The sequence below is a fragment of the Mustela putorius genome, unplaced genomic scaffold (assembly GCF_011764305.1).
Source record: "Mustela putorius furo isolate JIRA1106 unplaced genomic scaffold, ASM1176430v1.1 tig00000217_pilon_pilon_pilon, whole genome shotgun sequence".
Classification (NCBI taxonomy): domain Eukaryota; kingdom Metazoa; phylum Chordata; class Mammalia; order Carnivora; family Mustelidae; genus Mustela; species Mustela putorius.
This window is the reverse complement of record NW_025421316.1, coordinates 38737-59178: the sequence shown is the minus strand read 5'-3', so window position 1 is coordinate 59178 and position 20442 is coordinate 38737. Positions and strand designations below refer to the sequence as shown.

The 20442-nt window shown below is 39.4% G+C and overlaps 2 gene segments (V, D, J or C); both read right to left on the bottom strand.

Moving 5' to 3' along the window:
- Positions 1-5045: 5045 nt before the first annotated feature.
- On the bottom strand, positions 5046-5599 carry LOC101671423. The segment is given in 2 exon segments: positions 5046-5380; positions 5504-5599. Coding segments are annotated over 2 exon segments (381 nt in total).
- A 7474-nt stretch (positions 5600-13073) lies between these two features.
- LOC123391339 lies at positions 13074-13625 on the bottom strand. The segment is given in 2 exon segments: positions 13074-13426; positions 13574-13625. Coding segments are annotated over 2 exon segments (405 nt in total).
- Positions 13626-20442: the final 6817 nt, after the last annotated feature.

Genomic DNA, 20442 nt, shown 5'->3' with positions numbered 1-20442 from the left:
AGAGAGAGCGCACAAGTAGACAGAGTGGCAGGCAGAGGGAGAAGCAGGCGGGCTTGATCCAAGGAACCCGGGATCACAACCTGAGCCGAAGGCAGCTGTTTAACTGACTGAGTGACCCAGATGCCCCAAATTGAATCAAAATTTAAAACCATTTCTCCATATTGCTTAAGAAACAAACCTGAGAGCAAACAACTAACAAACATGAGCAGATAGGATGATATTTCCCTGCTGTCCCAGCGTGCATATTCTGAAGTCCTCTCCTCATCTACTAAACCCACTACACCCAAAGAAAGAACACAAAGAACTGTCAGTTCTGCCCAAGAGACAGTCAAAAGGCACCTAAGAGAAGACCTAGCTAGCAAACTAATTAGCCCTTACAAAGAGAAGATTTGAGAAAAAACAACAAAGTCTAAAAAAACAAACAAAACTAAAAAAGTCAGCATAAGAAGGAAAACAATCAATAGCATCAAAAGTCATCCTACAGAGTTGGAGAAAATATTTGCAAACTACATACATGATAAGGGTTTAATATCCAAATAATATAATAACTCCTACAATAATAGTTTTTAAGAAAACTAATAAGCCAATTAAAAATGGTCTAAGGACTAGAATAGACGTTTCTTTAAAAAAGACATTCGAATAGCCAACAAGTGTGTGAGTGAATACCCAATGTCACTGATTATCAGGAAAATGCAATCAAAGCTGCAGTGAACTATCACCTCCCTCAGTCATGCAATTATGTAAAAAAGGACCACCCTATTTGGTACTTCAGTATTTAAAATGGTATTAGCCACAACTTAAACATGGGAGAAAAAAATACATACTATAAACATGTGTAATTTTGTTCCTTTTAATGATGTCTATCTCAATGTATTTGCCTCTACTTAATGATGGCTATCTCAATGTATTTGCCTCTACATTTACAATAAATTCTTTTATATCATTCATAGTTTATATTTTTTTTAAAAAATTGATGGCTATTATCAGAAACACAAAATTCAGGTGTTGCCGAGGATGTGAAGAGATTGGAACACTTGCACACCGTTGGTGGGAATGCACAATGCTGCAACCATGGAAAACAATATAAGAGGTTGTGAAAAAGTTAAAAAGAGAACCACCGTATAATCCAGTAATCCCACTTCTGAGGACATATCAAAAAGAATTTCAATCAGGATCTTGAAGAGATATTAAGCCCTCCTTTTTTCATTGCCAACACTTCCCAATAGCCAAGATGGGGAAACAACATCAATGCCCAAAGACAGATGAACGGATAAAGAAAATGTGGTGTATATACAGAAGTAGTGTACTACCCTGCCTTAAGAGGAAAAAGAAAAAGGAAATCTGACAATATGAAGCCATATGGATGAATCTTGAGGACATTATGATAACTGAAATAAGCCAGTAGCAGTAAAACAAATTGTGGATGATTCCACCTAAATGTGGTATCTGTGATAGTCAAATTCATAGAATGAAAGAGTGAATAAAAATTTGGTTGCCATGAGCTCTGGCTATTGGGTAATGGAGAATTACTGGATATACTGGATTAGTAATCCAGCATATGAATGAATACAGAGTTGCTGTACAACATTGTACCCACACCAACAATCATGTATTGTATACCTAAATTTTAAGAGGCTAAATCTCATGGTAAGTGTTCTTTGCATGATACAAATTAAATTTAAAAAAAAGTAAGAAACCACAGGTATCAAAATGGTCAAAATCCAAAACACTGATACCACCAAATGCTGGTGTCAAAAATTCAGAAATAGCCTAGGTCAATCCAATGACTTACACCAAGGTATTAATTAGTAAAAGCGTCACGCACACCCCAAAAAGACAGTTCATAAAGTGGGAACACTCAAACCAAAACATGGAATGAGGCTCAGGAGTATATTGTTAGAAAGCAATTTGTATAGTGAGGACACCAGGAGTCTATCTTCTTCCTGGTGATTAGTTATATCAGAGTTGCTGTAAATGATATCCGAAATTAGTCAGGGGGTACCTCACGTCAAACCTGGGAAACAGTTCAAGTTTTGCTTATGATTTCCAGAAGCAGAGCAAAAAATGATGCAGGTAAAGTTAATTCAACAAAATAAAATAAATTAAGCTTTATTTGTAGGACTAAGCTGATTTGGGAAGTAATCTTTGCCCAGGGAACTTTCAAGGCTGCTCAGTTTGGTTTTTATTTTAACATGGACAAGGATGTCCAGCAACAAGAAACTTCATCTGTGGCTGACGGGAATGTACAATGGTACAGCCTACTTGGAACACAAGCATAGAAGGTTCTTACATAGCTAATCACACTCCTACCATATCATCTAGCAATGACAATCTTTAGTGTTTCCCAAATGGCTGGAGAACTTCTGTCTACAAAAACTTGCACAAAAATATTTGTAGCAGCTTTATTTATTACTGGCAAAACATGAAAGCAACCAAGATGTCATCAGTGAAAGAAAGGGTAAGCAAACTATAGCACAGCTAGATAAGGGAATCTTATTCAGTTCTGAAAAGAAATGAGCCATCAAACCATGGGAAGACATGGAGGAAAATTACATGCATATTTCTAAGTGAAAGAAGCCAATCTGCAAAGGTTGCATTCTGTTTGATATCCACTATATGACATTCTGGAAAAGGTAAAATATCAGTGGTTGTCAGAGATTACAGGGATGAAGGGAAGAATTTCATTAAGAAAAGGAAAGTTGAGGGGCACCTGGGTGGCTCAGTGGGTTAAGCCTCTGCCTTCGGCTCAGGTCATGATCCCAGGGTCCTGGGATAGAGCCCCACATCGGGCTCTCTGCTCTGCAGGGAGCCTGCTTCCTCCTCTCTCTCTGCCTGCCTCTCTGCCTGCTTGTGATCTCTGTCAGATAAATAAAGAAAAAAATCTTAAAAAAAAAAAGAAAGAAAGAAAAGGAAAGTTGAACTGGTGAGCAAAATTAAAAAAGCTTAATAATACACAAGATGTGTGGAAAGTTTTTATGTACTCTTCTCAATTCCTCAAAGACCAACTTGCAGTCTTGTGCTGAGATTAGAAGTGATCATTGCTTCTTATAAAGGGCTGTGTAGTGCATGGTTGTTCTGTGACTTAAAATTTTCTCACGTGGCTCACCTAGTTTATTCCCTCCACCCCAATACCTTCAACACACACACACACACACACACACACACACTCACATATGTACACACCCACCCATGTAGGCGGCACCATCTTCCTCAATTATCCAAAAATGCGTGGTACTTCTTTTCCCTGACCCTTTCCAGGAGGCAGAGCAAACACTGAGGTGCTTCCACAGGAGGCCTGGGTTTCTCCTTATCTAGTCTATCATGCAAGTTTGCTTTTCTCCATAAACAGCTCGTTTTCTAAAGCTGGTTGACTTTGCTGCCTGCTGATAGCTTCTGTCCTGTTTCTCTCTGTGTTTGCAGCTTTCTGCCCTTTAAGATGTCTTTACTATCTTTTTAATAGAGCTTTAGAAAAATCAAGAGGTAAACATGCATTATTAGTCTACCATGGTTTTTTAAAAAAGATTTTATTTCTAAGTAGTCTCAACACTCAACATGGGTCTCGAACTTACAACCACAAGATCCAGAATTGCAGCTCTGCCTTCTGAACCAGCCAGCACCCCTAGTCTGCCATTATATCCCAGTGTCAGAGAAAAATTCTTATTATATATTCTTTTCAATTGTTTGAAGTACATTTTGACATGCATTTATATTTATAGAAGTTTTTAAAAAGTTTATATTTTAAACCATTTAAACAAAAAATTAATTTAAACCAAGAATATATACTAATATATATATATAAATATATTAATATTTTGATCATAGCTCATTCATAAAATCTACTGAAGTGGATAATAATTAAAGATTACAGGGCACCTGGGGGGCTCAGATGGTTAAGCGACTCACTTTCGCTTTCGGCTCAGGTCATGATCTCAGGATTATGAAATCAAGCCCCGTGTTAGGTTCCCTGTTCAGTGAGGAGTCTGCTTGAGATTTTCATTCCTTCTCCCACACCCCCTCCACCCAAGCCTCTGGCTATCTTTCACTCTTGCTCTAAAATAAATAAATAAATTCTTAAAAATATTTCAAAAATTTTTTAATAAAATAAATAATATTTTAAAAATAAAGAATATTGCAACATTTTTGGCAAAGTATTGTACTGCAATACATACACTGTTTTTCTATTATTCATTACATAACTTCACTGACTCCTAAACATTTACCCAATCCCATGATTATGGCCCTCTGGGAGAGGGTGCAAAACAGGAGTTAGAGAAATCTAAAGGATTTCCCTCCCATTGTCACCTACCCATCTATACTGCTAGGAAACTTCAGTGCAAGAGCATTTTCTCTCACACTTCTCACATCGGTACTAAGAAGGATCTCACTTGAGTTCTTACTGTCAGAAAGTCAACTAATCTATTTAACTGGCCAGGACAAGAGCCACTTCCTCCATTCTGTTTCTGTACCCACCGCTTCATTTTGAATATCAGCCTGAGTCTGTCACCTGATTTACTAGAGGAGAAAGCAGGGCAGAGGTCTCTGCCTTCTATTTTCCTTGCTCAGGTTCACGTGTTCCTCCTCTTTTCCTCCCTTCCCTTCCTTCTCTAATAAATCCTGGTTTGGGGCTGAAGCTCTCCCATCACCTCTCCTGCCATATTCTGTCAGGAAGACATTAGGCATCACCACCTTCTCAGGCATACCATGTCTCTCTAAAAGAGTCATAGACACAACAACACACACCAGGGTGCCCTGAACAACTTGTGGGGCTGAATTCTCACTTGCAAGGATGAGCAAAAGACCACTTCATTGTTATGTGGTTTTACCTTGAAATTACTTATGCTCTGGCTGAGGAACTCTTGGCATCAAGCTGTTCTCAATGTCACTAAGGAACAGCTGGGGTTGGGGAATGTTACTTCTGGTTCCTGTGCTCTAGTTGTTTGTATGATTTTTGTTCCAACCACACACTGAGGGACAAACAACCACAGACTCTGCTGAAACCAGAATGGACCAGTCAGAGATGCTCAGCATCCAGGACCCTGTTCTGCTCAGAGTTTGCGCTCAGCTCCCCCTACAGTCCCCGTCACTGTGTCATTCATGGCACAGTAGTACACAGCTGAATCTGAGGCTTGCACTGAGCCTTTCTCCAAATGGAAGGATTTGGATTTGCTGTTGAAGGTGGCTTCAAAACCTTTGTTGTGTTTCGTCTCTTTGTCCTTCAAGGCTTTCAGGAGGAGCTCTAGACCTTCTCCTGGATATTGGACATACCAAAAAACAGTGGGGGACCATGTTGTTGAAAAAGTACAGTTTATAGTCAGGGAAGCTCCTTCTGAGAGGGTCATTTGACCCTCAGTCTGAGTCACTGAGTCTCCATGTGTTTGTCCTGAGGAAAAAGAAAAGATATCTGTGTCACCTTGGGCATAAAGTTCTTGGATAAAATTATGGTTAAAGGTTTTGCTGACACAATGGCAGAAAGAATCCAAATTTTAAGAGGCATTGTACTTACCAAGCATTAGGACTACCACAGTCACGAAGCCTGGAGAACACTTCATCTCTGGAACGTCACCTAAAAAATGTTCCTCATTCTTACCATGAAGAAAGGTTGGAGTGACAGAGAAATGATCGGTGGAAGCCCACATTTCACAAAGGAAATGCGACTGTGGTAGGAAACTGCACCCTCTCGTGGACAGAGACTGAAATGCGTGCATGTTGGCCAGAATCCTCCCCAAGTCAGCCATCTGTTTAACCCTGACTTCATGAGGCACATGCCGGGCTTCAGGTGGCCCTTGGAAGTCTGAACAACAGCAATCCTGACTTCTCAGGTCTATTTTCTTCTTAAGACACTACCTGATATGGAAGTTCTTTAACACAGCACCCCAGGGAATTTCTGTAGCTGGAGGATAGCTATCTTCTAAAGCATTTTACTTCATATTCCCATGTGTCCATGTGGGCGGGCCTATAACCCACTGACTGCCAGGAAAGGAGTTGGAGTTGAATATGGAAAAGGTAATAGGAAACCAGGTCCTTTGCTGAGTGATTCTGTGTTTTTAGCACTGTACCACAATATTTAGAACTGTGACTGTAATTTTTAAAGCACTCCCTGAATATTTGTTTTTTTTTTTAAGATTTTATTTATTTATTTGACAGAGAGAAATCACAAGTAGACGGAGAGGCAGGCAGAGAGAGAGAGAGAGGGAAGCAGGCTCCCTGCCGAGCAGAGAGCCCGATGCGGGACTCGATCCCAGGACCCTGAGATCATGACCTGAGCCGAAGGCAGCGGCTTAACCACTGAGCCACCCAGGCACCCTGAATATTTGTTAAATTAAACAAAAATGAACAAATGGCCTTTACTTGAAACACCATATTACTTGGTCATAAAAGTTAACAATTGTAAGGAATACTATCTTTTTAATGAAAGTTTTCCAGAGTAAAAGTCATACTATTTTATAGTCAATCATTTTAATAGTTGAATATTCTGGAAAATCAGAATCATTCAATAATGAAATATATGAATTCTAGATAGAAGAAACATCATAAGTGAAGTTGAATCCCACAAGATGATCTCAGATTCTTTTTAAAAAATATAGTTTTGTATTTATTGAGGGAGAGAGAGAGGAAAGAAAGAGGGGAGGGGCCAAGACAGAGGGAGAGGGAAAGCAGACTCCATGCCAAGATTTCAGTCCGATGCAGGACTCAATCTCAAGACCCTGAGATCATACTTGAGCCAAAAACCAAGAGTTGGGGGGGCACCTGGGTGCCTTCGTTGATCCAGCAATCCACATCCGGTATATACTCAAAAATTGAAATATTTGGCTATATACCCAGAATATTGAGATGTTTATGAATTCCTGTTTCTACCAAAAGGTAGAAGTAACCCAAAAGTATATCAACAGATAGGAATAGATAAACAAAATGTGGTATGACATATCCTGGAATATTATTCAGCCTTAAAAGGAAAGAAATTCTGTCATGTGATTCAACAAGGAAGAACCCTGCAGTCATTACGTTAAATGAAATGTCACAAAATCACCAATACTGCATAATTCCACCTCTGTGAGTTATCTAAAGCAATCAAACTCATGGCAAGAGAAAGCAGAATGGCAGTTTCCAGGGACTGGAAGGATGGAGTAATGGAGAGTTATTGTTTAATGAGCACAAATATCCAGTTTTTAAAGATGGAAAGAATCCCAGAAATCAATGGTGGTGCTGGTTGAACAACAATGTCAATGTATTTAATACTACTGATTTGTACACTTGAAAATTGTTAAAATGGTAAATAGTAGGTTAAAATGGTAAAAGTTTGTGATTAAAAAAGTTTGAAGAGTTTCTTGATAATATTTCTATTTTACTCGTATGCCTTCTAAATAAATATAAGAGGGTGTTACAATGCAAGACCAATGATCAACCATCCATTACTGTCCAAATTTTAAGGCACTGCAGGAACGGGGTTAGAGGTGGAAGGAGGGAAATGGAGAGAATGAGGATTTGGGAGTTTGAAACACTGTTCAAACCCCAGGGTTTGGAAGTGTGCAAACTGAGCCACATGTTGGCAAAAAGTGCTTTTGAAGAAGTGTTGAAGACAAGGGCAGGGACAGACAAAGGGAAAAATTCATACTCTGCTCCTTCTCAGTGTCCCCCTCAGAGTCCCTAATTATGATCATTTGTGGATAAGACTGGTGAGAAGCAGGTAAACCTCCAGTGTGCAAACTGAGCACACCTATGCTAGAGGTGTTAATAAGACGGAACGAACAGAGAAGAGGCCCTTTAGTCTCCTTAGGAGGATAGCATATTGCTGGTTCTAAGAACCCTGATGAATAGGAATGTCATCACTCCACAGCTGGGCTACTTCTACCACCATAGATTATCACTTAGATCACTAGGGTCATATGTGCTTTTCAGAATGTTAGCCCCCTTCTCTAGCACTAACTTCGCTGGTTGGGCTCGAGCTACCTTCTGGGCAATACTGGATCCTGAAGGAAAAAAACATGGAATTAGGGGTGTCAGAATAAGTGATGTGGCACAAAGAAATTGTAGTTTACATGTTATTATCCCTCCTTCCCACAACACTCACAAGACACTGCCCATCATCCCGTTTTAGGACATAGAGGAGGAACATTCCAACAAGGGTCCTCCCCCCTAGCCGCATGGAAACCACAAACACCTTGAGAAGGCTGGGGAGCAACATGTTTGAGTTCTCCTCCTCCTCCTTCCGCTCCCGCTCCTCCCCCTCCCCCTCCTCCCACCCCCTCTCCTCCTCCTCTTCTAGCTTCTCCTCCCCCTTCTCCCCCTCCTCTTTTCCCTCCCCCTCCTCCCCCCTCCTCCTCCCCCTTCCCCTCCTCTTTCCCCTCCTCTTCCTCCTCCTTCTCCTTCTTCTTCTGTATCAGAGTTTGGCATTGTGAGGGGAGCCTGACAGGGTGAGGGAAGGACTGCTGTGTATGTGCTGCTGTGGCCCCAAAACAGGAAACAGGGTATCTTGGTGTACCAAGTTGTGTGGGTCATGTCATAGTTCTTAATGTGCCAGGGAAAGTCTCACTACCCAACATCCTTTTTGCATTATACAACCCTTAACTTGGAAACAATTACATCTGAAAATCAGATTTTATATTGAAATGAAGATTGATGGTTTAACCTACTATGATATGTACATTCATTGCATCTGTGATGAAAGTAGTTGGGTGGCACCTACATGAAAATACTTCATGTAATGGATTATGAAAACAACATAGGATTAGGAATGATGTATCCTCACACTATGTATACTGCTCTTTTATCTAAGGTAGAAATAGATCACATGACAAGAAGGCAGTGTTTAGGCATTCACTGCAGCTCTTTCAGTGTATCTATTGTTATGCCAGTGTTCCTCCTCACTACCCATGTCTCTACAGATAACTATGTACAGACCCCAAAGCAGAAAAATCTAATCATTCTTTGTTGAAGAGTTCAGGTTGCAGCCCTCAGACAATAGATCCTGTCATCGAGGTCTTCTCCTCACTGTTTAGTTTCCACGGCTCAGCTGTGTTCAGAAAGGCCAGAATAGACACCAGAGTTTGGTAACTATGTTATCAATCCTTTAACTTTACATTTTGCCCTTACCTCAGTTGAACCACAGTAAGCTCCCATGCTTTGTGTGCTCAGTTCTGAAGCGAATATGCACTAGGTGACCCCATATACCTCCATAGGACTCTTGATGATATAATAAATGATTGTAATAAAACTTTCCCTGTGTATGTATTAAAAGTAAGGCTGTGCCCCAAGGATATTCCTCCACATCATGGCGAACAGCAAAGAACCATTGCCTATCATTGTCTGTCTCTTGATAAAGTAGCCAAAGCTTAACATCTTTGCCTCAAAATCATTGTAGCCTCAGGCAAATTGGTTGAAGCATCTTCAGAACTTGCATTGCATATGTCTGCATGAAATATGATGGAGCCACATACAGTACAAACTGGCCTCCTCTCTAAGGGATAGACTATAACTATCTAAAAACACCCAACATTTTTCTACCAGCTGGGTGAATAAGTGTGAAATATTCATTACTTCTCCCATTATTCAACTCTAATAGATTTCTCAGTGTAGAGAATCTCATGATTTTGCTTCTGTCATTCAAGAAGTGTCCATGTCCAGGACAGACGTTTTAAACACTCTCAGACCAACTTCTGAGTTAATAGATCTTTAATAATCTTATCTTAAATATTGAAACAGACAATACCAGACTGATCATGCAATTACTACTCTGGACTTCCTTTTAAAATCCAATCACTTACCAGAAGTAAAATTAATTCAAGTGGTTAAATTGGTGAATATCTCTTGGCCATGCCAATTGACAAAAAATGATGTAGTCAGTCAATACGTTTTTAATGTAGTTCACAGCTACTAGTGTCTGGTACACGTTACCCTTATACCAGGTGGCCCTGCATCCTACCCTCACAATGTCCTATGCTGTCTTACCATAAATTTCTCACTGTAGCCCACATAACTCAGATGTCCCAACCCATACTTATTCCAGCATCACAAACTAAAATAGATAAGAAAGCCCTTGGTCCTTTCCTTTTATTCAGACACAGATTTCTCTCCTGGCCTTTCATTTATTCACCTTTACAAGATCTTAACCTTTGGTGCTCTGAACAAAATCCCAGAAAAAGTTGCCATTGAGATCAGTGAAATGATCTTATTAGGTGCTACTTATTATCTGTTCAGCAAATAAAGTATAAGAAATGGATCCTTGGTTACATGTTTACTAACTAGTATGACATCATGCACCCTTCACTGACAAGAACTGAAAAATTTATTCATATTAGAGATCTTAAACTCTTAGTTTAAGAGGTTGTCTAGAGTTTAGAGTTTAGAGGTTGTCTAGAGAATCAGCAGAAGCCAGAGATGAGTGTATATGGAAGATCCAGCCTGTGAATCCCCCACGGAGGGAAGTAAGAACACGCGAGTGACATCTGTCTCCCCAGCCTCTGGAGGATGCTGCCAAAGAGAACCATCGTCTAGACCCATCCAGAATATTGAGGTGCACTGCTCACTGGGGAGTGGGGTGCTCCCAGCAGAACAGCACCCAGGGCTCTTGAGGGGTAGTACCCAGCATGTACCCTACAAACCATGGCACAGCCTTCATTAGGAATCTGCCCATGGCCCACTGGAGATGGCCTGCCTGCAGACCCCCACAAATGGTCCATGAGCACGCACAACACTCAGTCCCTTACCCACACATCATCCCATCCTGTGGCCTTCCACCAGTGCACACAGGGGGCAACAGCAGTGAGCTTTTGTAAGCAGCTACTGTGCATGCACAGAGAGTAGGCCCACTCTCCCGGATTGGGAGAAATCACACAAATTCAGTCAGCACCCTCCTAGAGAAAGGAAACAAAAGGGAGACTCTTGGCACCCAATCTGGCTTCACAGGATCCAGAGAAGTCCTAAAAGTTTGTACTACCTTGTCCCAGGACGTAAGAAACAAATACACCAAACATGATGAAGGTTTAAACCTGAATGTGTCTGGGTCTGAGACTCAGTGCACACTCAGGCTAAAACACTTGTTTTCTTCCACTGCATCAATTCTCACCTCAGTCTATCAAGCATTCAAACCTGTAGGAACTGCACCCTCTGTCTTGCTTCTAATTGATTTAAGAGGAAATAAATGAATAATATAGAAGCATGCTCCCTTCTGACTCCATTATCAGGCTTGGAGGAAAGGCACCCATCAGTAGTCATCTTCCTTCTACTGCACAGGAGCTGGCGGTATAAGGGGGAAGGAATCAAGCCCATTGACGTGCTGGGCACAGTTTTGACCTCCTTTGGTCAGATGTGATAAGCTGAATTTAATCTGGGGACTTCCCCAGTAAGAGAAAGCCAGTTACTAAATACTTAGCAACCATAACTCAGCTAAAAGGAACCACTGTCACCTTACCAATTACCAATTATATACATCGTTAGTTAGGAAGACTTGGAGGGACCTTGAAAGGACCCTGCCCTTGAGCAGGGGTGGGGGTAGGAATGAGAGAATTAAATATTTACTCAGTTTGTTTTATTCCATTGATTTCTTTGCAACACTAGAGAAATGATTTTTTTAAAATATATGTAACGGTTAGTAATGTTTAATTCAGTCAAACATGAACATGTGGAATGAGGTTGGTAGCACGTCACCTCTACATTAGCCATTAGTCCAAATGCCTTTGTGCAATCTACTAATAGTAAGGCGGTTGACACATGCATACAAAAATTTTCCCATATATCTCAGAAATAAAGGCTCTCATTATGATAACAAAAACTTACAAGTTCAAGAATAAATTGAATAATCTTCTAACAGCAGAACATCATTAAGAGAGATATAAAAATGGAAAGAAACACTATATACTCAATCAAATAATCACATACACTTTAAAGACTTTTATTTTTTGCAAATTAATTTATAAATATAATTCAAACAGAAAGCTTAGCTTAAAATTATGAGTCAGTAACAGAATTGTCCTTTCCTTCTTTTGTTATCATCTATTGATAATCAATTATGTGGAAAAATTTTCCTAGGTACTGAAAATATAGAAATGAATGAAATACAAAATTCTGTGTCCTAAATTGTATGAGAGAATTATTGTGAACAGATACATACAGAATTGTGTAAATGAGAACAGATTTCTGAGCTTTATCTGAAGCTCACATTGTCAGATCACTATCTAATTCCCCTTATACACTCAAATAGTACTTACCAGCTGTGTGCTTGGAAAAACTGGGGCACAATTTTTGAACAAGACATTAATCAAAGCACATAGAAATGGTGGGCAGGGGTGCCTGGGTGGCTCAGTAAACCAGACAACTGACTTCAGGTCGTGTCATGATCTCAGGTTCCCAGGATCCTGCTCCAAGCTGAGAGAGGAATCTGCTTCTCCCTTTCCCTGTGCCCCTACTTCGACTCATACTTGCACTCTATTTTTTTCTCTCTCTCAAATAAACACATAAAATCTTTGTAAGAAAAAGAAATGGCTGTCAAATATTGCCCCAAATACAGAGGAACAAAATTGATTTGAAGGTGTAATTAATTAAAATATACCACAGAGCTATATTAAAGCACATGTTAAATGAAAACTTAAAAAAGTAGTTTTTAAAAAAGCAGATGTTTGAGGGAAAGACTTGATGAAGTGTGGAATAATCAAATCAAACTACATAAAGTGAAAAAAATCATGATCCTAATTATAATAAGAATTATATTAGCAATATTATGTGATTACAAAATTATCACTTTCATATTTGCACTTTCTGTATTTCTCTATTTGACATGTAATGTTTTAGAATTGAAAAATTATAAATTTTGCTTTGAAACGCAGTATTAAGTAGCCATCCATAATAAGGACTGTATTACTGGTTATTTGTAGGAGAGGAGTCTGAATAGCAAATATGAAGTCATCCTGAAAACTTGAATTTCAAAATAAAACATTATTAAATCACTTCAAGAATCCAAAAACAAGAATCATCCAACAAAATGTTTTCACCCTGTTTGGGTCATCTCCATCTTAATAGTCTAACATGTTAGCTTCCACCACAGACAAACAACAGCACAAAACCTATCCTTGAAGGTCTGTCTAAGAGGACAGGGGCTGCCCCTGGTTTGAGTGTATGCAGCATGTGCGTGGGAAGCAATGTGTGCTTGCTGCACAGAAGTACACAGCTGAGTCTTCAGGATGGGTGTCTCTGATGCACAGGGAGAAACGTTTGGCCATCTCATTCAGTGAGAGAGTGAGTCTTTGGTCTTCTTTTGTGGCCACAGTTGAATGAACGTATGTAAGGAGCAGGGGACCTTTTCCAGGTTCTTGCTTATACCAGGGGAAGTAGTCTGAGGTACTGTCTGAATAACTGCAGTTGATAACAGAGCTGCTTCCCTCCTGGACACTCAGGGTAGGAGGATGCTGCTCCACATTCTCTCCCTGGCTGAACCCTGTGCAGAAAGAAAAGGTCAGAGAAAGGAGAAGAGATTCCAGGTTATTGTGCTTCAGAATGCTCTTTTTCAACACTAAGTGGAGGAAACCCGAGTAAAGCCAGTCTTGACTTCTGAAGAATATCCACTAATATACTCTGAACTCACAGTTCAGCTGCAGCCACGAGAACAAGATAAAAGCTCCCATGGATGTCTTCATGGTTCCTCCCAGTTAGGTTCAGAATTGCAGCCTCCAGTCAGCTCAGCACCTTCTCTTATCAGGCTGTCCCTTCTTTCCTCTAACAGAGTAACTTCCCACATTGTTACCAGCCAATAAGAAAAAGGATCTGCTTCTGCCATAGTCTAATCCATCAGATGCACTAAAATGAACCCTCCATGTATTCTGCATCAGCACGGGTCAACTGCCATCTTGTGGTCACATCTCTATGAATTTGCTGGGGAAATGTTCTCTTAGCCTGTGCCTCTGATGGACTCACATGCATTAAGGCAGCAATCGTTCAAGGAAATTATATCTTAGATCAGGGATGAACTGTACAGTAAGAACATGGAGATCAAGGTTTACATGCCTGCACACTGCTGAGTCACTGTTAGTAATTTGAAAAGAGGTAGATGCTATTGCTATTTATTCAGTGATGGGCCTGGTGTCCATGTTTGAACTCAGGAAAGAATCAAGATTCAGTCTCTTAAACAAAGAAAATGGAAACCCTTCCCTTTCTGCTGCCAAACCTATTGTCCTCATTTGTCTGTTACAGAGAAAAACCATTTGTAAAAGGAACATAGAAGCCAAAGATTAGAGTAAGAGAGAGAAGGTCATTTGATATTTCAAATGCCTCTTTTTTCAGACTATTCCTTCTCTGGCCTTGCTCCAGACCTTGCGATTCCCAGAGAGTTGACTGTACCAACAGTCAAAAATGTTTATGTCAAAGAGGAAGTGAGGAAACCCACTTTCTTTCTTGCCTCACTCATTCAATACCTAATTGTTTCTTACTGTTATCTTGGTTACAGTCTCTGATGTGTAAATGAAGTTGGACTCAAGAATTTCTAAGAGCACTTCCAGCATTAAATTTCTTTAGTACTATATAACAAAACAAATATTTGTTGATGACTGGTGTTGTGCACTGTGGACAAGTGTCAGAGTGGGTGAAATTGCCTGCATCATGGAACTCCAAGACTATTTTCACAGCCACAGGTGACCGAGTATGTCTGAGGTTGATCTTAGCCAATGGCAGAGGCATCTTCAGAAGCAGAGATACGATCCTCAGAATGAAATCCTATCAGGATTTTCATTTCTTCTAGAAGATCAATAATGTATCAAGGAGAGTTAAATCCATATGAAAATGTAATAAAATGGGATTTATTCACTGAGTGAAAGTTCTTCACAGGCAGTGAGATCAGGGGGATTCATGGCTGAGGCATGTGAAGGCAGGATATTCTTCTGGAGATGTATCTCATATATATATGATATATATATATGATATATATACACACACACACACACACACATATATATATATATATACATATATATATATATATAAAACATATAATTTATATATCCTACATAAGAAAGAAAGAATGTTGGCAGTTGAGGCAAACTAGAGGGGGTAAATGAGCTTACTAATACAGAAAGAGAGAAGTACGTTTTTTTTTAATTTTTCATTTTTTTATAAACATATATTTTTGTCCCCAGGGGTACAGGTCTGTGAATCGCCAGGTTTACACACTTCACAGCACTCACCAAAGCACATACTCTCCCCCATGTCCATAATCCCACCCCCTTCTCCCAACCCTCCCCCCCCAGCAACCCTCAGTTTGTTTTGTGAGATTAAGAGTCACTTATGGTTTGGCTCCCTCCCAATCCCATCTTGTTTCATTTATTCTTCTCCTACCCACTTAAGCCCCCATGTTGCATCACCACTTCCTCATATCAGGGAGATCATATGATAGTTGTCTTTCTCTGCTTGACTTATTTCACCAAGCATGATACGCTCTAGTTCCATCCATGTTGTCGCAAATGGCAAGATTTCATTTCTTTTGATGGCTGCATGGTATTCCATTGTGTATATATACCACATCTTCTTGATCCATTCATCTGTTGATGGACATCTAGGTTCTTTCCATAGTTTGGCTATTGTGGACATTGCTGCTATAAACATTCAGGTGCACGTGCACCTTCGGATTACTACGTTTCTATCTATAGGGTAAATACCTAGTAGTGCAATTACTGGGTCATAGGGTAGTTCTATTTTCAACATTTTGAGGAACCTCCATGCTGTTTTCCAGAGTGGTTGCACCAGCTTGCATTCCCACCAACAGTGTAGGAGGGTTCCCCTTTCTCGGCATCCTCGCCAGCATCTGCCATTTCCTAACTTGTTGATTTTAGCCATTCTGAATGGTGTGAGGTGATATCTCATTGTGGTTTTGATTTGTATTTCCCTGATGCCGAATGATATGGAGCACTTTTTCATGTGTCTGTTGGCCATCTGGAAGTCTTCTTTGCAGAAATGTCTGTTCACGTCCTCTGACCATTTCTTGATTGGATTATTTGTTCTTTGGGTGTTGAGTTTGCTAAGTTCTTTATAGATTTTGGACACTAGTCCTTTATCTGATATGTCGTTTGCAAATATCTTGTCCCATTCTGCCAGTTGTCTTTTGATTTTGTTAACTGTTTCCTTTGCTGTGCAAAAGCTTTTGATCTTGATGAAATCCCAATAGTTCATTTTTGCCCTTGCTTCCCTTGCCTTTGGTGATGTTCCTAGGAGGATGTTGCTGCCGCTGAGGTCGAAGAGGTTGCTTGCTGCCTGTGTTCTCCTCAAGGATTTTTTGAGAAAATTTCTCACATTGAAGTCCTTCAAAAAATTTCTCACATTGAGGTCCTTCATCCATTTTGAGTCTATTTTTGTGTGTGGTGTAAGGAAATGGTCCAATTTCATTTTTCTGCATGTGGCTGTCCAATTTTCCCAACACCATTTATTGAAGAGGCTGTCTTTTTTCCATTGGACATTCGTTCCTGCTTTGTCAAAAATTAGTTGACCATAGAGTTGAGGGTCTATTTCTGGGCTCTCTATTCTGTTCCATTGATCTATGTATCTGTTTTTGTGCCAGTCCCATGCTGTCTTGATGATGACAGCTTTGTAATAGAGCTTGAAGTCCGGAATTGTGATGCCACCAACTTTGGCTTTCTTTTTCAATATCCCTTTGGCTATTCGAGGTCTTTTCTGGTTCCATATAAATTTTAGAATTATGTGTTCCATTCTTTGAAAAAGATGGATGGTACTTTGATAGGAATTGCATTAAATGTGTAGATTGCTTTAGGTAGCATAGACATTTTCACAATATTTATTCTTCCAATCCAGGAGCATGGAACATTTTTCCACTTCTTTGTGTCTTCCTCAATTTCTTTCATGAGTACTTTATAGTTTTCTGAGTATAGATTCTGTGCCTCTTTGGTTAGGTTTATTCCTAGGTATTTTATGGTTTTGGGTGCAATTGTAAATGGGATTGACTCCTTAATTTCTCTTTCTTCTGTCTTGTTGTTGGTGTAGAGAAATGCAACTGATTTCTGTGCATTGATTTTATATCCTGGCACTTTACTGAATTCCTGTTAAAGTTCTAGTAGTTTTGAAGTGGAGTCTTATGGGTTTTCCACATATAGTATCAGATCATCTGCGAAGAGTGATAATTTGACTTCTTCTTTGCCGATTTAGATGCCTTTAATTTCCTGTTGTTGTCTGATTGCTGAGGCTAGGACTTCTAGTACTATGTTGAATAGCAGTGGTGATAATGGACATCCCTGCCCTGTTCTTGACCTTAGCGGAAAAGCTTTCAGTTTTTTTCCATTGAGAATGATATTTGCGGTGGGTTTTTCATAGATGGCTTTGATGATATTGAGGTATGTGCCTTCTATTCCTACACTTTGAAGAGTTTTGATCAGGAAGGGATGCTGTACTTTGTTAAATGCTCTTTCAGCATCTATTGAGAGTATCATATGGTTCTTGTTCTTTCTTTTATTGATGTGTTGTATCACATTGATTTGCGGATGTTGAACCAACCTTGCAGCCCTGGAATAAATCCCACTTGGTCGTGGTGAATAATCCTTTTAATGTACTGTTGAATCATATTGGCTAGTATTTTGGTGAGAATTTTTGCATCTGTGTTCATCAAGGATATTGGTCTATAGCTCTCTTTTCTGATGGGATCCTTGTCTGGTTTTAGGATCAAGGTGATGCTGGCCTCATAAAATGAGTTTGGAAGTTTTCCTTCCATTTCTATTTTTTGGAACAGTTTCAGGAGAATAGGAATTAGTTCTTCTTTAAATGTTTGGTAGAATTCCCCTGGGAAGCCGTCTGGCCCTGGGCTTTTGTTTGTTTGGAGATTTTTAATGACTGTTTCATTCTCCTTACTGGTTATGGGTCTGTTCAGGCTTTCTATTTCTTCCTGGTTCAGTTGTGGTAGTTTATATGTTTCTAGGAATGCATCCATTTCTTCCATATTGTCAAATTTGTTGGCGTAGAGTTGCTCATAGTATGTTCTTATAATAGTTTTTATTTCTTTTGTGTTAGTTGTGATCTCTCCTTTTTCATTCATGATTTTATTTATTTGGGTCCTTTCTCTTTTCTTTTTGATAAGTCTTTCCAGGGGTTTATCAATCTTATTAATTCTTTCAAAGAACCAGCTCCTAGTTTCATTGATTTGTTGTATTGTTTTTTTGGTTTCTATTGAGAGAAGTACTTTTTAAGACAGCTTAATTTCTTTTTGGATTCTGGCTTTCTCCTTGAAACTTTACTTTGGAGTTTCCTTATTTCCAGCCATGGATATCTACACAATTTTTGAGATCATTCCAAAATGAAAACTTGGGAACATCTTTCAAAAAGCAAGGAAAATTCTCATTAGGTAATGTTTCTAGAGGAATCATTTATCAAAAATGTTTTAACTCTTCATACTTATTAGTTTCATGTCTCTCAATTTAATTTTTTAAGGACTCTCTTATTTTCAACCATTTCAACTAGGTTCAAAGAAAAACAGCTGATGTACTGGATATCCGATGCAACTTCTGCCCCCACACAGGTATAGCCTCTCCTATTATCAACCTCCCCTGGACAATTTTCACAGTGAAGGAGCTGCCAGATCATATCATCCAAAGCCCAGAGTTTATCTAGGGTTCACTCCAGCTATTGTGCATTCTATGGGTGTGAACAAATGTAAGTATGTATCCACCATTATAGTATCACAGAGACTAGGCTCACTACACTAAGTATTCTCTGTGCTCTTCATCCCTGCTGCTCCCCTCAACCTTTGACAACCACAATCTGTTACTCCCTCCTTAGTTTTGCCTTTTCCAAAAAGTCATAGGATCAGAATCATACCCTACCTAGCCTTTGCAGATCAGCTGTATTCACTTAGTTTTGCCTTTTCCAAAAAGTCATAGGATCAGAATCATACCCTACCTAGCCTTTGCAGATCAGCTGTATTCACTTAGTAAAATGCATACAGATTTCCCCTATGTCTTCATGGCTTCGTGGCTCATTTCTTTTTAGCAGCAAATCATATTCCATTGTTTGGATGTACCACCATTTATTTATTCATTGACTTATTGAAAGACATGCAACTTACCTCAAGGTTTTGGAAATTATGAATAAAATTGCTATAAAACACCTGTGTACAAATTTGTGTGGACATAATTTTTAAAACCCTTTGGGAAAATAATCAGGAAATTCATTGTTGCATCATACGGTAAGAATATGTTTAGTCCCATAAGAAACTGCCAAACTGCTTTCTTGAAATGTCTAGGTATACACTTTCAATCTGTAGTAATTTCCCAACATTATTTACTACACCCTTGGCTGTATGTCAAAGCCCCAGCTAGTCCAAAGCAGGCACAGACACCCCAGGTGGCCCCATCAACTGCTCAGCTCACACACAGCCTGCTGTGACCCAAAAGCTGAGCCTGCATGTGTTCCCGCCTGTGTCCTGGTGCCGCATGTACCTCTCTGCTCAGGCACTTGTTCCTCCCACTTATAGGACTCACTTATAAAAGGCAAGCATAAAAGTAAAACCAGTATTAATTTCAAGACAGGGCACAGCATCAAAAGTCAGGGTTCCTTGGGAGATTTGGGGGGCTGTGTAACTGCAGAGGTCCCATGCTCAAGAAACTGAGTTTCCTCCCAGCTTCAGGGAATCTGCCCATTTACCTTCATCTGAATTTTCAGGGGCACAGGCTTTCCTGTCAATGCCCTTTTCTCAACATAGAAGCCAGTGCAGGCTGGAATCCCATTTTTACTGGAATCTTTCTGCATGTATTTCATGTAGTCTTTGTCTCTGGTTACAAGAGGGAAGGATTCTTTTATGGTAATCCTGAAAGCTGTCTTCTCCCTTCCCCAGACTGGGAATAAAGTTATAAAATCATGAGGAATAAATTCATGCAAAATGCAAGGAAGAGCAATGATTTTCATGGAGTGGAATGAAAATTCTCATAAACTCGTCCACACAAGGTGCTATTTAGAAATGACTTAAATACTTCTGTCAGTGATATGTTAACATATTGTAAAACTGATCAATGGAAATCATTAAGATTTTGTGATTCTAAAGTGTCTTCTATATCAGATACTCAGAGGATAAGCTCTTATATCACCTCAGATTCACTAGCTTTCGGAATAATAAGAGCTCCACTAAAGCACTTATGCTCTAAAATCCTCATTGATTCTTGCATGAAATAAAAGTTCTTATTCACAGGGTTTACCTTACTAAAATAAAAATATATGCAATTAGGTAAGTAGAGTGCCTGACCCTCAATAAAATTATTTTATTTTATTTTATTTGTATTTTCAAGGGGAAAATGGTGAATACAGACTGGAGAAAACATTACACATGTTCTCATTACTATCCTTTGATAGTAAAACATTTACAGGTAACTAAAAATTTTAGTCAACTCTCTCTATTTTTGATGACCATCTATTTTTTCAAGCCTTTTCCATTTGGCTATTTACAAATAATTTATATGCTAGCTGCCAGGACAT